At 58.4% G+C, this 21,905-nt stretch overlaps 1 protein-coding gene across 3 annotated transcripts in view; it reads right to left on the reverse strand.

Moving 5' to 3' along the window:
- ACOT7 (acyl-CoA thioesterase 7) overlaps positions 1–21,905 on the reverse strand; it is a 92,979-nt gene that overhangs the window by 11,621 nt on the left and 59,453 nt on the right. For all 3 annotated transcript variants that reach the window (XM_044237018.1, XM_044237017.1, XM_044237019.1), the window contains exons 7-8: positions 13,857–13,973; positions 3,750–3,934 (exon numbers count right to left, since the gene is read on the reverse strand). In XM_044237018.1, the coding sequence (XP_044092953.1) occupies positions 3,750–3,934; positions 13,857–13,973 (302 nt within the window). The remainder of the gene's footprint in view (positions 1–3,749; positions 3,935–13,856; positions 13,974–21,905) is intronic.

Raw genomic sequence — 21,905 nt, forward strand, 5'->3', positions numbered from 1 at the left:
GCCTTCGCTAACGGCCGGCCCCTCAAACCTAGGGATTCAGCCACTGTCCCCTTCACTCAGGCAGGTATCTTGCCCCACCTGCCAGGCACCAGCACCCCTTCCTCTGGGCTGGCCCTCCACCTGTGGCCCACATCACAGGTTTCTAGAAAGGGGGCAGGCACATAGACTGGCCCAGACCCAGGACTGCTTTCCGCCTCTGTGAAGGTCATGGGTACCCCCACTAAGGGCTCCTGGCCCGCAGGCACTGTCCACAGGAGGCCGATCCCTGGCTCCTGGCTGCAGCACTGGCCTCGCCAGCAGGCTGAGTTCCGGGGTGCATGCTGGCCATGGGCAGCCCACAGCAGCTGCTGGGCTCCGGACGGGCGAGCCTACAGCTCAGCTACGGAGAACAGTTTGGACCTGGCCAGAAAACCCTGTCAGTTCACAGTTACTCAGAATGAGCCTTTGTGAAACGAAGATGGTCTGACTCCTCGGCTGTGCTTACTCTCGGACCCACGTGGGGAGCCCTGCAGGCCGCTGAGCCCCCTCAGCTGACAGCAGAGGAAAGGCCCCTGTGGTCAGGAGGCTGGGTCCCGGGGCTGGGCCTGGCCAGGATCAGCGGGGTGGCCTCTGGTGTGTTCCTGCCCCTTCCTCTCCTCATTCGGGCGACCAGCTCCAGCCCCAGACCTCCAAGTCCCTGGCTCCTCTGACCCAGATGGTCTCTGGGAAACGGCTCCCCTGTCCCCAACACCAGGCCCCGCTAGAACAAGTGGCCTGTGCGGTCCTCCTCAGAAGGAGCCTCCTTAGGCAGCAACAACTCTCCCAGGGGAGGCCGACCCCTCACCTCCTGCTTCTTCCCTCAGGACTCTCCCCAGCGTCTCACACGGTCCCTTGTCCCCACTTGCTTACTGGCTCCCTCCAGGAGGGCGTCAGCTCCAGTGGGAGGGCTCCCCAAAGCGCAGCCAACAGCAGCGGACGAGTGTGGCGCTCCCAGACATGTAAAGTAGCCCCCAGAGCCCTCACCCACCCCTCGCAGCAGGCACTCCACTAGGGCTGTCCCCGTGGTACAGATGAGGCAACAGAGGCACCCAAGAAGAGTGAGCTTAGGACCACAAAGTCCTGCACCAGTGCCCTGACCAGATTGCAGGTGGCAAGATGACAGCACGTGTGAGCGTGACAGTGGGGGTGTGTGTTAGGATTAGAGTCCCTGGGGTGCTCAGGGACATGCAGTTGCCGACTGTCCAGCAGCAGGACACTGGGCAGTGTGGGGGAGGAATATGGCTGGAGAGGCCAGCAGGCCCATCAGCCACCCACGGGCATTTTCCTGAGCCCCACTCTGCGCTGGGTATCCTGGGATCACATGATGGGCCGGATGTACCAGAGGCTCAGAGGTGGTGCCGGCTGCTGGGAGATGGTCTGGGGACAGAGAGTCGCTGGGCAGTGGTCGGGGTCAGGCTTTACCTCCAGTGTGGAGGGAAGGTCATCTAAGGACGAGCTAGCTGAGGAACAGTGAAAGGACCTGGCTCCACAATGGTCTGAGGGAAGGTGTCCAGGCAGACAGACAGTGTGTACAAAGGTCCTGAGGCAGGAACAAGTCTGGGACCTGAGGCCAGAGAAGCCAGCGTCACAGGACCCTGTGCTGAGGGCACAGAGGCTGCTGAGCAGATTAGGTGGGAGAGGGAGAAAACCTGATTCAGTTTTAAACAAGCTCCCTGGGTTCTAGTGTGGTGTCAGGTGGAGGGCAGCTGGCCTGGGGCCATACCGTTTGGGGCTGAGCAGTGACCCAGGCAGCCATGGGGCATAGGGACAGTGGGTGTCGGGGCTGAGCAAGAGGGGAGAGAGGAGCCAGGCATGTTCCCAGGCTCACTGAGAGAGGGAACCCGTGAGGACCAGTGGGATTTTCTAAGGAAAGACAGCGAGTTCAACTCAGGACAGATCACGTTTGAGACGCGTGCTGGGACCCCACGGGGAGAGGCAGGGCTGGCAAAGCTGATCGGGGCCTGAACAGCGAACGCAGAACAAAGCTCATGGCATGAGGCCTGGACCCAACTACCCGAGGAGGAGGGAAGGGCGCGGCAGGCGGCCATCAGGGCTTGGTGTTTTGGGGTCATGGATTGACCATCTGGACACTGCGGTCCTATGCCAAGGGAGCACGGGCTCCACTGAGGCCTGGGGCATCACGCCAGGCTGGCAAAGCAAAGGTGCAGAGCGTGCTTGGATCGGGCCGCGCTGCTGGAGCCCAGAGGCCAACGAGAACAGGGAGCAAGTATTTGCCTGTGTGAGACAGAATTCAGCATTCGGGATGGGGCACTGTGACAATATGGAGGATGAGACAAGGGTCCAGGAGAGAAGTGGGGAAGCCTGTGTTTGAGGACCACGAGAAGCAGGCGAGGTTCTGAGAAGTGGCCTAAGACCCAGAGGCAGGTGCTGCAAAGGTCAAGGCCTGGGGCGGTTGGGGGAACAGACGCACATCAGCCAAGGGGACAGGGTGGGGCAGAGCCATCCTGGCAAGGCTGCGGGGCTGCAGGTCAGCATATGGGGCGCACACCCACCCCTAGTCCTCACACTCAGGCAAGGCAGGTCGGAGGGCTGTGTGGGGCTCCCTGCCTTGGGGGGCTGCTGGGGGTACAGCTCTGACGGGGGGCCGAGGGAAGCGGCACGTGGGAGAGAAGTGAGGTCTTCCCTGCGGCCTGCCTGTCGAAGGTTCTCGGTGCCTGCTCTCCTCCTGCCAGAGACTCAGGCTCTCCCTGGGGCACAGCGGGAGCGGCAGGGGGCCACAACGTGCCAGCTGCTTGAGAGAGGCGCCCCCGGCCCTGGCCACTCTGCCCGCTCCCCCTCACCCCCCCCCAGGGCGGGGAGCTCTGACTGCAGCCCCAGGAGAGCTGCCTCTAGCGACAGGCTCGGGAGCCATCAGAAGTGGCCCGAGCTGCCCCAGGTCATGCGCTGAACCCGAGCCTGGGCTCCCAGGACGGGGTGCACGACCCTCCACAGGGGCCTCAGCCTTGCTGAACTGAGGGGTCCTCGCCAGGTGACAGGGGAGCCAGCAGTGGGGGCCCCACTCCCCAGGGCCGGGGTGGCTCTGGCTGTGGGGAGCAGCAGGAGGCAGGCTGCTAGTGTCTGGACGAGGTCCAGGAGGGACACCTCTGCGACCGGCACTGGTAAGGGGTGTGCGAGGCTTCCGGTAGAACCATCACTGGCCTCGGGGGAGACCTGTAAGCCGCGAGCACGCATGCATGCATTCCTTCCGCAGTCCCCGAGTACCTTCCAGCCAAGCACCCTCCCCACTCACCGCCCCCTTCCCCATCGCCCACTCTGAACCTCGGCTGCCTCTGGCTCCCTGACTCTCCTCGACTCTCCCTACGTCCAGCACTTGTCAGACTGCTGGGATTCCAGGCCCGGGACCCTGTGGTGGCAGCAAGCACTGGGTCCCCGGATGTCCAGCCTCATGCTGTCGGGGTCTGGCTCAGTCCCCATCAGGCACGACACTCAGGCCAAGGCTTCTTGAGAACCCAGCCCTCGGGAGGGTCCTCAGCCCCATTTTAGCTTTTACACACGGCGCCAGGAGTCCCTGGGCCCTGTACTCAGCCTTGAGAGAGAAGCCCCAGAGCAAGGAGCTGGTAAGGACAGCCCTCTAGTCCTGTCGGCCCGGTCTGACCTCACAGCCCCCGGGGGAAGGCCTTCCCGTTTGAGGGGCAGGGCAGCCAAGGTCACCGGGGCAGGGAGCGGCCAGGCCCGGGCCCTGCCCCCAAGAAGGGCGGACGCTCACTCACCACGAGCTGGGGCACAGGCAGCGACTTGCCCTCCTGGCTCAGGGACACGTAGGTGAAGAAGGCACTGGCCGCCCGGTAGCGCTTCTGTGAGTTGTCCACCACGGGGTCGGCGTCCACCAGGACCTCGATCTCCATGGACTTGTTGCTCGTGAAGGTCATGCGGCCAGAAATGGTGATGACGCAGCCTGCGGAGCACGCACAGCCGGTTAGCGGGGCGCCGAGGGAGGGGCGGGGAAGGGCACAGGCAGCAGTGTCCCGGAGGGCGTTAGAGACACCGGGTTAGGCAGCATCTAACAACTACGCCGACATGGAAATGGCAAGCTCTCTCCAGGCCTCGTTATGGTGCCTAAAGGCTCACCTGCCTTGGGAGCAGGTGTTTGCTTTCGGTGTTCACGTGATCACTCGGAGTGGTGGCTGTCACCTGGCCCCCTGCCTCCTGAACCTGCTTTCAGGCAGCCGCGGGGTGAGCTGGCTCTGTCTCTCTGAAATCACGTTAAGGCCACGCCAGCCCACACTGTCCACCCTGTGACCTCATTTGTGCCCGGTACCTTCCCAGCTCCCTGGTCCCACGTCCCCCGGAGCCACTGCGCGCACTTCAGCCCACACCCCCCACCCTTGTGTCCTATAAGACTGCGTCTGTGCCGTCTGGCTCTGTCTCTTCAGCGGCTTGCTCACGGGACCAGAGCTGTCCTGGGAGTTGCCCTGCCATACAGCTGAGGCCCTGACCTTGGTCTAGTCCCCAGGTGCTCACCACCTGCCTAGACTGGCAAGGTTTCCCTTGTTGATCACGACTCAGAGTCCTACATTCCCACAACACTGTCCCCACTGCCCCTGTCCCTCTCAACCTCAACTGAACCCCCCTGTCCTCCCCGTGGCCCTTGGGTCAGGACTACGCACCCTGGCAGCTTCCCAACCTAGAGCGCCCCCACCACCCGCTCACAGGCTCTCGTCTGCCAGCCAGCCTTGGCCTTTCCTTGCCTTGCTGCCTTTTCGTCACGGAGCCCAGTGTTTTCCTATACAGACTGGACTTGTCTCCCAGGGTGACCACGGGGAAGACACGAGATGAGCCAGGTGCTAGGGGCCCAGTGGAGGAAGGCTCTCAGCATGGTCATTATCGTCACCGATAGGTTGGTTCCGGACCACAAGGCAGCACCGAGCCTCAGGACTTCCGGGGTGGAGGGGCTGACACCCGGCTGCACCCCCAACGATGAGTGGCCAGAACGGCTCCCCCAGCCCCTGTCCCCAGCATGGCCTCATTCCAGGCTGGGTTCAAGGCAATCCCTGTCCAAGCCTGGCACACGATGCTGAGTCCCGGCACTCCCCGGAACCAGTGCTGGCTGAGGGGACATTTTAACAATCCTGGGAACCCTGACGTCCGAGCTCCAAGGACACAGGCACGAGACACGTTTAAAGACCCAGGAGGACAGAAAGTCAAGACAGCATGGGGACTGTTAGAGGTGAGTGTGTGGGCAGGCCAGAAGCAGGGAGGGGTTATTCCATGTTACAGAGTTCCAGAACGTTCCATGCCACATTCAATTTCATACTTACAGGGAGTGCTTCAAGTCCTGCACAGCCACTTCCGGGAGGGAAGGCCGCGCCGTCAGTGCTGGGGGCATTACGGGAGCTCTACGAGGACGGAGTCACGAACAAAGCACCCAGCACACATGAGTGTGTCCCAAGTCCCGCTGCCCCGTGAGACTCTGCCTCCGTGACCCACAGGAGCAGCCCCTCACGGGCTCACCAGCCTCTGCCAGAGTTACTACGGGCGGCTCGGCACCCGGGCAGGAGGAGGACGGGCAAACCCATCCCTGCATCCTTCCCGTCATCGCGTCTCTACCCCCGGAGAACCTGTGATGGCCACGGGGGCTCTCCTAGAGGCAGAGATCACATCAATGCTGCTTCTGGTTCAGGGGGTCAGGACACCCCTGAAGTGCTCTGTGGTCCCCAAGTTGGAGGCTCTGTTTGGAATGACCCCGTGGGCGCACCTACGTTTGGAAGCGAGGTCACACCCCAGGCGTGTGGATGCCTTGCCGGAAGGCAGCACACCGGCCCGGCCAACCTAGTCACCCCCCCCAGCCAGGCGGCCCCGGGCTCCACCTGCTCACTGCCTGTGACCGCCGCTCGGCTCTCATGAGCCCAGGGGTCAGCAGGGGCAGGTGCTCACCGCCCAGAGGGTGGTGAGGACAGCGGCCCACACATGCGCGGTTCTGGTGGACAGAACTTGCTCCAAGGCTCAGCTGGGACTGGCTCCCCCTTCCTGCAGATTCCTTGAGACTGGGGCGGTGATTTCTCTGGGGACTAAAGCCTAAACCAGAGGCCAGCAGGCCCCTTCCCCACGCGGGGGTGGGGCAAGGCCATCAACATGGCTCACCGGGGAGCATGGGGCTTGGACACAAGGCCGGAGGCAGGATGCCCAGAGATCTCATGGGGATGGGGAGTCAGGCTCCTTCCCACAGAGTCTGGCTCATTCCATCCCAGGTATAGGGGCAGAATCACAGGAAGGGCGTGCCAGGAGCACTTCGCCTGGGACACTGGGACATCACGTGAGACAGGGAAGGACCGCAGCCCGGGTCGGCTTGTGCTCACGTTCACTTCTGTTTCCCCGAGGAACTGCAGACGGGGGAACAGGAACTGCGAGACACGGTCCCCTTTGTCGGGGACAGCGGAGGCAGAGTGGTCCAAAGTGCTGAGACACTGCCTGGGGACTTTCCCACTAGGTCACACGTCCAAATCCACCCAGAGGACCCGGCATGACAAGTTTAGGGGGGAAAATGGCCCCTGTCATCGGCGCTAGGAGTCACAAGCCCGCCGGACAGGCTCTGGGTGTCAGGTCACCCTCCCGGCCAGGGGTGGTGGGGGAGTTCAGGAGGGGGCACCAGTTCTCTGAGCTGCTGAAGTGAGAACAGCCATTCCCCACCGAGTGTCTCCCTGAAAGGCAGGTTCTTGGAGCGGCCCCAAGATGGCCCACAGCCCAGGCTACAGGGCTCTGAGGAGGACCTCGGGTTCCGCAGGCTCCGGAGCACACTGGGCAGGTGGCCAGCCAGGACCCACACTGGGCTTTGGTTTCCTCACCTGCAAATAGGCACAGGAAGTAGCTCAGGGAGGTTGTGAGGAACAGTGAGCCTCCAAATGTGGCCACGTGGAGGTCACTCGCCCACATTAATTTTGTTACGTGGACGTGAAGCCCAGGACAGAAATTTCTGGTAAGGTCTGAGTGCCCTTCTGTTTAACAGCCGTCTTGAGCTAAGGGCAGACTGAGCCCACACAGTGCTCTTGGGGGTCTCTGGGTGCAGAGTTGCACCAACATGGTAATAAGTAACGTTTAAAGCAGATCACATTTTCCTTCTTCTGTAGCGAGCGTGTGTATATGCTGGCCAGGGGTCTGCTTCTAGTGTCGTCTACATGACTCAGAAGGGCTACAGCATGCACAAGGGAGGCTTTACATTTTCAGCTTGTGAGGAACACAGGGTAGCAAAGCATTAAAAACCCTGCCCTTTCTCCCTGGGTCCCAGTTGATCAGCACCTGTGCCAGATTGGACGCGGAGACGTGACCACAGTGGTCGTGGTCCCCGCACAGGGAGGCCAGGGCTGCGGCTCAGCTCGCCCAGCATGTGAGCGAGGTCTGAGAGGCCGGGACTCAGGACTCCAGGACCTAAGTACCCTCTGGACCCGACCTCCAGCGCTCACTACCCCGAGGCCTCGCTGTGAATCCCCTGGGGCCTCGGAGGTGCTGGGTTCGAGCAGCTGAGGGGCTTCGGGCAGACTGAGGGGCGTCTCCTCGCCACGCCTCCCTGAAGCCCACAGGGTTGAGCTACTTCTTGCTCTCCTGTGCTCTCTGCGCCGGTCCTGTCTACAGAGCGTTAGGAGAAGACACAGGGTGGGGAGAAGGCAGTGCTCAGAGCTGGTCTGGAGCTCTACCTGCCTGCGTCGAGCGGAATTAACAGACCGCAACAGCCGGGGAAGCAACAGCCACCAGAGCTGTCCATGTCCTCATCCCCTGCCCCTGGGGGTTTTGTGGCCTTGCGTGGCAAAGGGGCTTTACAGATGTGGTTCTAAGGGGGTGACCGGCCTGGACTATCCAAGTGGGCCCAGCGTCGTCGCGAGGGTCGGAGACACCCCATCTCGCCGGCTCTGGAGACGGAGGAGGGTCCGCAAGCCGAGGGGGCGGGCGGCCTCTAGAAGGCGGAACAGGCAAGCAGGGATTCTTCCCTACAGTCTCCAGAACGGCCCCCGACTTCCGTCCAGTGAGACCCGGGTCAGACTTCCGACCTCCAGAACTGAGACAGCAAATCCGTGTCGTTTCCGCCGTGAGGTTTCTGGTAAACTGTCACGGCAGCCCTAGAAAACCCACACACCTATCTGGGCTGCTGCAGCGCCGGGTGACTTTGATGCGGTCCCGTGGAGGCTGCTGCCAACGCTGCATCGGAAGTGACCGCAGAATCAGGAGAATGCTACTTTACAAACCTTTACGTGGTTTCGTCACATGTTTCTATCGCTTCATGGGACGGTCCCGTGTTTCAAGCAGGGACTCTGTGACAGTACAAGGAACCGAGAAATTTGAGGCAGCTCCAAGAACCAATACACGAACCCCAAAGGCAACTGGGACCAGTGGGAAGGGTGGTCGGTGGTTCACTGTTCCATCAGGCCTGGAAATTAAAACTTGCAGTTCTCTTGCCACAAAGTATCCAACCGAGATGAAAGGAGGCCACCGTAAGTCTGGTGTCTTGTAAGCTCTGCCAGTCTCCTGTCTGGGGGCTCCAACCGCTGGATGCCTAACTGACTTTGGGAGCTGGAGCCTCTGTCAAATTCCTCTTGTGAATTCCAGAAAAAAGCAGAGCCCCGTGGGTACCAGCAAGAAGCCAAGAAGCAGGCCTGTCTAGTGAACGCCATCTGGAGGCCCGAGCTTGGAGCGGGGTGCCCTGCAGCCTCGTGGGACGGCTCTGTGCCTAGCGCTGCAGGGAGCTGGGTGGTGCTGGGACCCCACTGAAGGGGGCGCTGGGGCACTAGGCTTTGTGCGGAGTGTCCACAGGACCTCTAAGGTCTACGGAAGCCCCTCCCAGAGCACCAGGCGCTGGGGACGGAGTCCAGACCGTCCAGAGGCCAGCGCCGCCCGGCAGACTTCCCACAATGGTGGAAGGTCCTCTCTCTGTGCCGTGGAATACAGCAGCCACCAGCCACGTGCAGCCACTGAGTACTGGAAACGCGGGCGGTGCCACGGACGGGCAGCATCTGCCGTTCTGCTTACCTTTAATTGTGACGCAAAAAGCCACAGGTGGCCAGCAACTGGTGTGGGGGACAGCCCAGGTGGGGGCCCCCAGGCAAAGCTGGCGAGATGGAGGGCACAGCCGGAGGCAGGACGAAGTAACCTCAGTGGGAAAAGGGTCCTGGGCCAAGGCCAATGCCAGAGACACGGATGGAGCGGGGTCTTCCTTGGGGCTGGACTCCCCTGACGGAGAACTCTTAGCCATGCTTTGCACGAGGCTCGAGAAAGCCAGGAGAGTTTTGAGCCCAACCACGTGGGCCAGCCGCCGCTCCGGCAGGTGCGTAAGGGTCAAGGGTGAGTGGCGCTGCATTTGATGGCCAGGCTACGAGCTCGTCACCCGGATGACAAGGCCTGGGCCATGGCAGTGGATGCCCGTGTCGATCAAGCCCGGTGGTGAGGAGCCGGCTGTGCGGCCCAGGGAGGTTCCAGGCGGGAGAAGTGGGGATGAGCAGGCTTCCTGCGGCTCAGGGCAGGTGCGCTGTGTGCCCCCGGAGTGGGGCGTCTCCCGGGCTGGATGGCACGGCGCTGCTCTTCCCACAGCGGTCGTGCTGCCAAGGGTTTCCGACGCTAGGGACGGCTCAGGGTTGGCGCTGCAGAGAGAGCAGCAGCAGCGGGCGCTCCTCAGAAAAGCACAGAGCTAACGAAGCAGCTTGCAGTGTCTCACGTAACACAGCCGGGAGCATTTTCTAGAAGATCCCTCACTTCCCACCCAGTCTGGGGAGAACGGCTTCTCCACACCCAGGTCCAGCTTTAAGTGTTCCTGCCTGGGCTTTCCGAGCCATGACAGCGACAGCAGCCGCATGCCAGCATTACTGTCTTCAACCGCTGCCCAGGCCTTTCCATTTCTCATCCTGAAGGGAAACGGTCAGCAACGGGGCAAACGGCCAATGAAAGTAAGTTCAGTCTTCAGGCTTCACCAGCTTGTCCTGAGTGACAGCGGGGGTCCCGGGACAGCCCAGCCCACCTCGCAGGGCCGGCCACCCCTGCTGTACCCCACCCAGTCAGGCCCCCCGTCAGGAATGCCGCCCTGTGGGCCTCTCTGAGATGCCTGGCCTCCAGAGCCATGAGACAGGGTGTCTGGGGCCCGTGAAGCCCCTGGTTTTGTGGGAAGTCATTAGAGCAGCCATGGCGAACTCACAGGGATGTGGTACGTGTGCTGGCCACGCACCTGCCTTTCTGGACTTTTCCCCCACCTGTGAGATCAGCTGTCAGAGGGTGGGGAGACCCTCCCAAGAGGGGCAGTGGCCTCTTATGGTGGCACCGTCCAGGGTGGTGTGACTGAGTAGGCTGGACACTGGCTGTGGGCCGCTGCCGCCCTGTGACCACAGCCCTGGGGTGCCCACCTGCTCAGCCGCCTGCGTATGCCTCTCCCGTGAAAATATCATTACTTCAGCCACAGTTCTTATGCTGGACCCATTCTACAGTCAACTTAGGGATGAGTTAGTTCGATGCCCACGAAAAGGAGGGCAGCTCCATGTGCTGTGCTGTTTATCTGTGTCCCGAGGCTGGGCCTGTCTCCTGCCCCGTGGAGGAACGCCACGGCTCCCTCATCAGAGAAGCCAGAGAAGCAAGGGGCTTCTCAGCTCTGCTCCAGCGGGGCTGCTCCTGGGAGTCAGGGCCTGGGGCTGTCCCCCAACCCTGACTGTACTTCTCAAAGCCGGGGGCCTCCCTCCTGAGCCCCTCAGATTAACCCCTTCTCCGAGCTGGGTGCTGACTTTACTGTCGGCCCTCACGAGGGAAGGCCTCACACCTGTGTGGGGAAAGGGGTGACTGGAGGCAGAGAAGAGATTTTACCCACCTCACCCTTCTGCAAAAGAGAGTGAGCTGGTGTCTGCCCGAAGCAAGCTGCAAGGAGAGAGAACGTGTGCTGGGCGGAACGGTGCCCCCCACCCCCGCGTGAGGCCGGTCAGAGCCTCTGGACGGGACCTTACTGGGAATACAGATCTTTGCGCATGCCGCTGAGTTAAGGCTCTCTGGATGAAATCCTCCCAGATTCTCTGGGTGGGCCCCAAATCCTGTGACCGATGTCCTTATACGAGGCAAAGCACAGAGAGAAGGGAGAGGCCACGTGAAGGTGGAGGGACGTTGGAGCGATGGGACCACGAGCCAGGAAATCCTCCCCAGAGGCTGGCCGAGGGAAGGGGGGCTCCCCTAGCACCTCCAAGCGGTTCTGCCCACACCTGGATTTGGGACCTGGGGCCTCCAGACCGTGGCAGTGCAAAGGTCTGCTGTTTGAAGCCCCCAGTCTGTGGTCCCCCGTGGTGCAGCCCCAGGACACAAACACCCTCTCCAGGGCTCTCGACTTTGCCACCGCCCCACTGCGGCACAGTGTGCAGGGGTCCCACCCGGCCTCCAGGTCCCTTCCTGCTGGATCAGGGATGGCAGGAGTGTGGAGGCTGCACGAGCCCCCAGGATGGGGTTTCACGCGATCTCAACAGGTTTGCGTCAGAAAACCGAAGCAGAACAAGCTGGTATGTGGCCCACCATCCCCCCGGCGAGTTTTGGGCACACTCGGGTCGCCGGCTGTCCAGAGTCCCCAGTGGGCAGGGTCACCCCAGCCTCACACTGCTGCATGTCCTCAGAAAGGAGCAAAGCATGGGGAAGGGGGAGGAAAGGAGTCATGCCTGCAGAGCCCTGGGCCCCCCCAGAACTGGGGACATGATGGGCCCACCCTGTGTCTGCAGCAGGTGTGGCCAGCGCGCTGCCAGACCGACACCCCACCTGGGACACCGGTGCTGGCTCCCCAGCAGCGCCGTGGCCCAGAGGAGTCCCCAGCTTCACACGGGGACACTCCTCTGGAAAACAACAAATAACATGTGATAGTGTCTAACAGCGCCTGGGGGACACTGGCACAGAAATAGGCCAGACTCCATAGCTGTTAGTGTGGTCCACATTCCTTCATGTACAAAGCAAGAAGTGATCCGAGAAAGCAGAAACCCTCTCTCTGCTCACCAGAGGCTGCTGGTGAGGGGTCCGGGGCATCCCAGAGTCCAGACTGGAGCTGCCAGCAAGGGATCCTGGGGATCACAGACTCCGGGCCGGGGCTAGGATGCCGGCGAGGGGCCTGGGCAGGGACTATGTGGGTGCAGCAGGCAGGTCTCATGGGCCACCCCTCAATCTGCCTATTGGAGGAAACCCTCTAGACTAGAACGTTCTGCCAGAACTACGCCTTCTGAAAATGAAGATCCTTTCTCTGTGTTTTGGAGTAAGAGGAACGTTTTAGAAACCGACAGCATCTGTCAAGGACAGCTGCTCACATGTTGCCCCAGTGACTTTCATTTTGCTAAATGGGTCCTAGAAAGGGCCTTGTCCTCCAGGAGAGTTCACAGTTTGCCTGCGAATCCATAATTCACACGGACCAGGAACCAACCATTCTCCTTCCTCAGCTCCCCCTTGGAAGTTAATTCTGGTCGTACAAAGGATTGGGGTGAAGACTCTGGTCATTCTCTGGGAGCTTCCCTGAGCCACGGAGCACATACGCTGAGCCGGCCGGCGCGGACACGGGCTCTCTAGGAAAGTCTCTTTTCCTAGGTGGCGCTTCTCAAAGGGCACTTGGGAGACACTTGGGAGACCTTGAGAGCAAGGTCCTGGAACGTGAATGCCTTTTCCACTATGGATTTTGAAGTTGTGTTTGACAATGAAGTTGTGATTGCAGGGACAGGTCCGGGGAGTGGTTCTAGAATAACAGAGGCAGGGAATCCTGGCACAGGATTCTGCCATTCCCGAATGATCGTGCAACTGTGGCACTCGATACCAGAGGCCCACGGAGGACAATCCAGGACAAGACCCACTTTCCGTGGACCAGTTCTAAAATGGCGCTGAGGTCTGTGTGGCAAACACCCACCAGGTACGAAGGGATTGTGCAAAGCAGACGGAGTGGAGCCAAACACCTTTTCCTCACCCTAAGATCGCCCAGACCCTACTAGGGCCTGCTACACTTGCTCTTGATGGCCCTGGGCGGGCAGGCAGGCCTCTACCCTTCCAACGCTAGGACCCTTCCGGCCCCGTGCTGGGGGCCTTTCCCACCCGTGTGTTCAAGAGAGAACTTGCTGGCAGTGCTGGCCCCGCCGCCTTCAAGGGTCAGGAAGGCCTTGGGGGGCTCAGGACAGACCAGTGCCACCACCACCCGCAGCCAGGGACCGGCCTGACCCGACAGCTTCCCAGCTAAGCTGCTTGCGCACAACGCCAGGCTCCCGCCGCAGTGACGTCACCCGAGCCCACAGCAAGCGCTCCTTGTCTGGAGCACCGAGCCTCACCGCAGAAGACACAACACACGTGGAAATCACCCTGTGTTGGGAGGGGATGGTCACTCACTTCACACCCTCAGTAGTCCCATGGGGTGGGCGTGAGGAGCTGGCCCTCTCTCCTGGGAGGCCGCCAAGTCTCTGGGACAGGGGGAGTCCCAAACCCCAGGGCTGCCTGGCTGCTGGCCCATGGGCTTCTCTGCTCGGATCCCACTGTTACTTATATCGTGGCTTATCTGTTCCTCCCCCAGAGGAAACAGGGAAGGTCTGGGGCACCGCTCACCGGAGCCGTGCTCGTGAGCTCTTTAGAGGGCTCGGTTCATGGAGCATTTTAAGAGGGGTTGGTGGCGTTCCCCAGCAGCATAAAGGCCCCAGACACATCTGAACTGTGCGTGTTACAAGTCTGAAAAGCCCAGCCCACCAATCCTAGCCTCACGGAGGCGTCAACAAGAACGAAGCGCAAGACCGGCTTCCTGTTCCTCTGGGGACATGGGCAGACGCGGGGTGCGGGTGCGCGGGGCGCGGACCACCAGCAAGCTGGCCGAGGGAGCCAGAGCGCCAGTGGCCGCCCGGCTTCTCTCTGTCCGCAGAGCCCGTTACCTTTTCTGATCTTGTCGTGAAAGTTGATGGCGTCCACGGAGGCAGTGACTATGTTGGTCTTGCAATGACGCGCAGCCACGATTCCGGCCACCTCGTCCATGAGCTTCATGGTGACACCTGCATGAAGAAGGGGCACGCGGCAGGTCAGACACGGGGAGGCCACCTCCCACCCTGGAGCTGTAAAAGACGGTCGTCAAAGACAAAGCCCTCCCACTCCGCAGCAGCCGGGGGCGTTGCGGGGGTGACCGGGCATGGCTGACGCCCCACAAGCAGGAACCTGTGCGGGAACCTGGCTTCTTTAGCAGAGTCTGCGGACAACGGACCGCAGCTGATGGTCTAGGCCACTCACGAAACGATGGTCCTTTTCCTACCCTCTCCAGGTACCCTACTCCCTCGGGAAGTAAGTTACAAACCCTGCCGGCATGGCCGCATCCAAAGTCAGGTCGCAAGCGTCAGTGAGCGCGCGGAGATCAGAGCCCGCACACGCTGCCAGAGGGGATAGAAAAGGTGCAGCCGCTTTGGAAAGAGGCGGGAGTTTCTCAAAAGGCTGAACAGAGAGTTACCTATGCCCCGGCGGTTCCTCTCCTACGTGTGCACCCGCGACAACTAAAAACTCGTCGTCACACAAAAACCTGTACACGGATTTCATGACCGCATTACTCACGACGACCAAATAGGGGACACGAGCCACACGCGGGTCAACTGATGAGCAGACGGGGAAACGCGGCCCCTCCGTACAGTGGGATACGATCCAGCAACGAAAATGAGCAAAGCCCTGACCCACACAGCAACACACAGCAGCCCCGAAAACACGCTGCTCAGGGAAGAAGCCTGGTCCTAAAGACCAGACGTTGTAGGATTCCCTTTATAAGAAAGGTCTACAACAGGCAGAACCGTAGAAAGCAGATTAACGGTTGCCCGGCTGGGGGGGTTGCGGGGAGAGGGGGAGTGAGAGCTGACAGGTGTGGAGCTTCTCTTTGGGGGGACGGAACTGTTCTCATGTTGACTGTGGTGATGGCCACGAACCGGAATACACCGAAATCAATCACCCGTGACGGCACGAATCGTCTCGGTAAAGCCGTTACATAAAACAAACACGCCAGAATAGCCGGCTCACGGCAGGCCAAGGTGATCTTAAAACCTCAGGCTGCAGGTGTTGGCTTTTGCTCAACTGCCCCCTTACTTTGACGGGTTCACAACTGCCCACCTGCTGGTCTCCCCACCCCAACACTGCCCTCCAGGAAAACACATGCTACTTACTCGCAAACATTTAGATCATGTTTCTTATTAGGCTGAACTACATGAAATTGCCAATATTCAACCATGTTTAACCTATAAAAGGAGCAGAGTGAGATGAACCAACCTAACAGCTATCAAAGTCTCAAAGGGCGCCTGGGCGCTCAGTGACTTAAGCGTCTGACCCTTGATTTCCGCTCGGGGTCATGATCTCAGGGCTGAGAATGGCATCTGCCTCTGAGCTCCGCCGGGGGGGTCTGCGAGAGATTCTCAGCCTCCTTCTCACTCTGCCCACCCAACGCTTTTCTTGTGTTCAATCAATCAGTCAATCAATCATCTCAGAAACTAATGTCCATTCACCCCAGGACCAGAATGCTTTCTAAACATCCAGAACAAGCAGGAAAACAGACATCATCCCACTCGTGAGAGCTCACGAGGAAGCATGTTTAGGATGAGGCTTGCAGAGCCAAATGTCTGCAGGGCCAGGCGGGCGATCGGGGGCGGGAAGCAGGGCCGCTGCCTTGCCCTGCCCATGGCCTCCCACCGCAGGAATGCCGACCTCCTGCTACCAGCCTTGCCATGGTTCCAGACAAGACTGGAACCTACACGTTTATAAGGCATCTACCAATTTTTAAACATTGGTGACTAATTAAAACCCTCTTACTGTGTGGGAAAAACGAAATCCAATAAACTGAAAAGAGCAGAGCTCCCCTCCGGACGGGGCCGGGGGGCAGAGATGCTGCTTACAGGCACCTGGGACACCGAGGGACACCTGGGGTCCAGTACACTCTTCCCTCCATTCTGTGCATATCTGAGCATTCCCGAACAGTAGGTTTTTAAAAAACACATTCCTGTTCTTGATTTTAAAATGATGCTTTTATTACCGTGACTTTCTTCACGGAAGATGCTGCTATGTGGTGGAAATGGTAGATGACCAGACGGGGACGGAGACGCAGCTGCTGCCGCCGTTTTAGGAGAGACTGGCCCAGGGATTCGCTTCAGCCAAGATGGAAGGGATCGGTATACCCGGTTTTCAAACTAACGCAGGCTCTGACCCATACGGGTCTGAGTCTAAAGACTGTGCAGACGGCATGCTGGGGAAAACAGCTCTTTTGAGAGGAAAGAATGGCAGGTGCCAGGTGTCATCTCCAGGTGACCGAGGCCGGGGTGGGGGGAGGCCTCTGGCCTCAAGCAGCTTGGCTCCAAGCTGACACAAGGGGTCCCACTGCGCTCCGTAAGGAGCCTATGCGGGGTGACGCTGCTACCGGAAACGGACACAGGCAGCCTCCCCGAGCCCACCACGAGGCCTTCTGGGTCTTTACCCGCAGCAGAGTCTCGGCCTACGCAGGGCAAAGTGCAGGCCTGGCGGGCCACATCCCCAGCCCCGCACTCCAAGGAGGGAAAAACACCAAACAGCGCCGGGGTCACTCACTGAGCCTGTCAGTGTGGACTGCCTCGCTGGAGGGACCCCGAGCCTCTGGACGGGCCGCACTGCGGTGTGAATGCGGTGCTGCCCTCACAGCGGTGCAGGCTTGGAGTCCGAGGTCACTGCCTGGCTGGGGTCCCTGGGCAGGCAGAGACAGCCCTTGGGAGATGGATGAGCCCCATGCCGCCCCACAGTGGACCTCCCACGGACCACCTCCTGACACCGTGTGGGTCCACGTGTGCGTGAGTGTGTGGGCAGTGAGGGGGGACGTGTGTGACTGTGCATGTGTGTGGGTGTGTATACGTGTGTGGGGTGTGTACACACACATGTGCACACATGTGGGCACGCATGCGCCTGCCTGTTCAGTTTTGCAGAGGGAGCGAGAGCCCGCAGACTGAGTTCTCCTGGGTCGGTCTGCCTCACAGAGAACTGAGCTGTTCTAGCAGCTGGCCAGGTGGGCCCTGCTCGCTCGATCTGAATTCAGAAGGCCTTTTCCCAGACTCACTCTGAGTACGATAAGCAAACCTCCTCGGGCAGCCAACAAAAGAGGTTCAGTCCCAGGAGCGGCAGCAGAGGCTGCGTTTGCCACGAGACACCCCCACGCCAGCAATAATGTACGTTAAGGAAATGCTGGTCCAGAATCTAGGAACAGTTGAAACCAAGAATGGCAAAGAGACAGGATTCCGGGAGAAATTATGGAGGGTGTCCAGCTGCAAGACTCAGTTAAAATCCTTCCTCTTTCAGTGTTCCGGGGAGTGTTCAGGGCATTTTAACTGGAAAATTTTAGACGTTTGCAACAGTATTACGTGTAGCTGTCCTTTTCTTAGATGGAGCCCCCATCAGGGTCCTTCTGATGAGACAGAGACGAGGAGGGTTTTTTGAGAGAAAATGGAGGAGACCGAGAAGTCCGGCCCAGGAGATGGGAACCAAGTGGACTCGTGGTAGAGAAGTAGCAGCGTCGCGGGGAGCTGGTCGGGAACAAGAGTTTGGTTTCCAGCAGGGCCAGGGGCCGCCGCAGCTGCAGCACGTGGGACTAGCATATGCCAGGTCTGCCCTGGAGGATGAGGACCATGTTTTGCCCACGGTTGTATCCCGGAGTGTCTGCTCCGCGGGAGCCTCTCTATGAACAGTGAATGCAGGAATGCAGGGAGGACGGACGGAGTGACGGGACAGCAGCCCCGGGAGGGAGGCACGTTATGGTCTCCACTTTCCAAAGCAGGAAATGGAGGCACAGAGACACGCGTCCAAAGGCACAACACTCACTCGGGGTAGAGTGGGGACCAGCCCATAGGGCGGGAACCATCACAGCCATGCCGCGTCGCCTGCCTCCGGGACCTGCAGCACGGAGACGAGAGGTGGAATTCCTGCCCGAGATGGGATATGAAGGAGAGGGTGCAAGACCACGGCGCCGGGTGGGGGTGGCGGCAAAATTAGCGTGTGGGGGCGTGGAAGGACAGGAGACCAGAGCTGCCAGCGTGAGCCGTCAGGCGGTGCCATCCGCTTCGGGGTCTGGGGGTTGGGGGAGGAAGGTAAGGAGGAGGAGAAGGTAGAGTCTGAATTGCAAGTAGTGTTCGGGACGCAGGAAGTACCTACAATGAACCCCTCGTTTGTGGGTCCTGAAAAGCAGAAGCCATCAAGAGAGGGAGGATAAATACAAGAAGGGCTTCTTCCCCATTTATCCAAAATGCAGGCAGATTTCACAAGCGGGGGCACCTAGGTGGCTTATTGGGTTAAAGCTTCTGGTTTTGGCTCAGGTCATGATCCCAGGGTCCTGGGATCGAGCCCCACATCAGGCTCTCTGCTCAGCAGGGAGCCTGCTTCCCCCTCTCCACACCATCTCTGCCTGCCTCTCTGCCTACTTGTGATCTCTCTCTGTCAGACAAATAAATAAAATCTTTAAAAAAAAAAGATTCCACAAGCGACTTCATTGTTTAAAATTGCTAAAAAATATCATATGACCCCAGCGTGTGCTGACCCCGATCAGCTCTGAGCCCAGGGCAGACCCAGGGAAAGACCCCCTTCAGCGCTGCACCCCAGACCATCCGTGGCACCGAAGCCAGCAGCAGGCGGTGACACACCGCATTGTCTGCACCCCACCCGGGTCAGAACCTGGCAGAGCGCACTCAGGAAACAGTTGTGCTGAATGAATAAGCGACTAAACGAGGAAACTAATGAAAGGTCACCGACTACAGAGCACATTCAGCCCCAGGAAGCGGCCCTACGAGCAGGTGGTCAGCCCCATGCTTGGGTAACAATCTGGTTCGTGATCAGCCACAGCCTGAGCTGGGGAAGACACTCGTGTCTGATCAAGAGCCACGTTGAGTTGGGTGACTTGTCACGGAACAAAACTGGTGCTCACGGTACAATTACTTTTTGCTACGCCTGTTGGAGAGCAACAGATGAGAAGACAGTCTCCTCACAAAAACAGACACACAGATCAATGGAACAGAACAGAGAGCCCAGAAACGGATCCTCAACTCTACATCAGCTAATCCTCAACGGAGCAGGAACGTCCAATGGAAACAAATCTCTTCAACAAATGGAGTTGGGGAAATTGGACAGCCACATGCAAAAAAACGAAACTGAACCATTTCCTTATACTACACACAAAATAAAACTCAAAATGGATGAAAGACCTCAATGTGAGACAGGAATCCATCAAAATCCTAAGAGAAGAACATAGGCAGCAACTTCTGTGACCTCAGCAGCCGCAACTTCTTGCTAAACACGTCCCCAGAGGCAAGGGAAACAAAAGCAAAAATGAACTCTTAGGACTTCATCAGGATAAAAAGCTTCTGCACCAAAGGAAATAGCCCACAAAACCTAAAAGATAATGGCAGAACAGGAAAAGATGTTTGCAAATGTCTTATCAGATCAAGGACTAGTATCTAAAATCTATTAAGGACTTATCAAACTCAACACCCAAGGAACAAATAATCCAATCAAGAAATGGGCAGAAGATATGAACAGACACTTCTGCAAAGAAGACTTTCAGATGGCCAACAGACACATGAAAAAGTGCTCAGCATCCCTCGGCATGAGGGAAATGAACATCAAAACCACAGAGAGACACCACCTCACACCAGTCAGAATGGCTAAAAGCAGCAAGTCAGGAAATGACAGATGTCGGTGAGGATGTACAGAGAGGGGGCTGCTGGTGGGAATGCAAGCTGGTGCAGCCGCTCTGGAAAACAGCATGGAAGTGCCTCAGAAAGTTGAAAATAGAGCTACCCTATGACCCTGCACTTACACTACTGGTATGTACCCCGAAATTACAAACGTAGTGATCTGAAGGGGCACGTGCACCCCAGTGTTTATAGCAGCAACGTCCACAATAGCCAAACTATGGAAAGAGGCCAGATGTCCGACAACAGATAAATGGATAAAGATGAGGGATATCTACAAAGGAATGTCACACAGCCATCAAAAATGAAATCTTGCATTTGTAGTGACAGGGATAGAACTAGAGGGTATTATGCTAAGCAAAACAAGTCAACCAGAGAAAGAACTGTCATGTAATTTCACTCATATGTGGTATTTGAGAAACAAGACAGAGGATCATAGGGGAAGGCAGCGGAAAATAAAACAAGATGAAATCAGAGCGGGAGAAAAATCTTAAGAGACTCTTTAACTCGAGGAAACCAACTGAGGACTGCTGGAAGGGAGAGGCGTGGGGTAACTGGGGGACAGGCATCAAGGAGGGCACGTGATGTGATGAGCACTGGGTGTTATATGCAGCATATGAATCACTGAACTCTACCTCTGAAACTGATAATACATTATGTTAATTTAATTTAAATTTTAAAAATTAAAACAAGATAACCTCTTCCAGACCCTAACAGCCAGCATACAAATCTGAGTTGGGACAGGGGAGAGAACCGTGATTAGCTGCAAACCTCACAAAAAAAAAAAATCAGCATTTTATGGCAAAGGCCACTCATGGACTGAAGCCACAGACTTCTACTGCCCAGAGATGGGACCGGCTGGTCGCACCATGGGTGTCTATTACGAGACAGTGCCCCAACTTGGGGATTTATCCCAGGTACCGGCAACAGAGCCGAATGTGGGCAGTGCGCAGTGCGGCCGGGCGGCAATCTCACACGGCCACGCGCGGAGGCCTGGGAAGAGGTTGGGGTCTGCTGCACCGGGGACAGCCTCGGGGCGCAGGGTCCAAGCTGCAGAAAGGCTCTCACCACGTCCATTAATCTGAACCTCCCACGGAGGCCACAGCCGGTTCAATGGGAAGTGACAGCAAGGCAGTCTTCAGGGTTCACTACATGGAAAATCTCTGTCCAGAACTCAAGTGTTTGAATCAGGGAAGTCTCCTTGAGGGCCCCCAGGTGACTCATGAAGAGTAGGACTCTTAACTTCGGCTCAGTTATGAGATCTCAGTTGTGAGATCGAGCTGTGCGTCGGGCTCTGTGCTGGGCATGGAGCCTGCTTGGGATTCTCCCTCTCCTTCTCCCTCTGCCCCTCCTCCGGAAAAAAAGAAAGAAAAAGGAGGTGTCCTGGGGCTTTTGGAGCTGGAGGCACCGGTCCCCTCGGGTCCTGCATGTCAAGGGATGTCTGGTGCCTGCTTAGAGGGAAGAGAGTGGATCCAAAGTCGAGATTCTAATAAGATGTTAATTCAAGCTGTCTTCTCCGTCTTCATGGTACGGAGAGGACCCCCGCGGGACACATCGCTGTATGGGGCTGGTTCTGAGATGCTCCTGTCATCTGCGGCTGGGAGACAGCCACGAGGTCACGTGGCCCAGGTGGAAGTAAGACATGAAAAATCTCATCCCGTCCTGACATATTTGTAAGGACAAGTACCGCAAAGCGAGGGCGGCAGATGCAGTACGCTATGACCTGTCCACAGAGAGAGAGAAACTGTCACACACAAACACTCCCCGCCCTGCGGAAAGCCCCCTGCGCTCCTTGACACTGAACTCCCCACCTCCTGCTCCCTTTTCTACACTTGCACGTGAAACATTGAGTACCCGAGCCTTCCAAAACGTGCCTCGGCCGGGGTCCCGCCGGAACAGCGTGTCACTTTCTCCCCATGCCGGCACAATGGGGGCTGCCCGCGACGGGGACGTCACTTTGGCAAATTACAGTCTGTCTTGTGCTGTCCTCAGTACCCGGGACTCGCCATTTTAAAAATGACAACAAAATTGTACATTCGCTGTCCTTAGATGCTGCACCCATCTCAGGAATTATGGGAAGGAAGAAAACGAGACCTGCTCGGCCACGAGCGTGCAGATAAACAGTGGGCACCAGAGATATTTTTGAATCTAACATTTAACTGCTCATAGGTTTTTTAAGTATCGACAACATGTTGGCTGGCTTAAAAATAGAGGCTTAAGTTTATTCTCAGGCCCGACTGGCTGCCTGGGTCACGCTTGCCT

This window comes from Neovison vison, chromosome 2 (assembly GCF_020171115.1).
Source record: "Neovison vison isolate M4711 chromosome 2, ASM_NN_V1, whole genome shotgun sequence".
Classification (NCBI taxonomy): Eukaryota; Metazoa; Chordata; class Mammalia; order Carnivora; family Mustelidae; genus Neogale; species Neogale vison.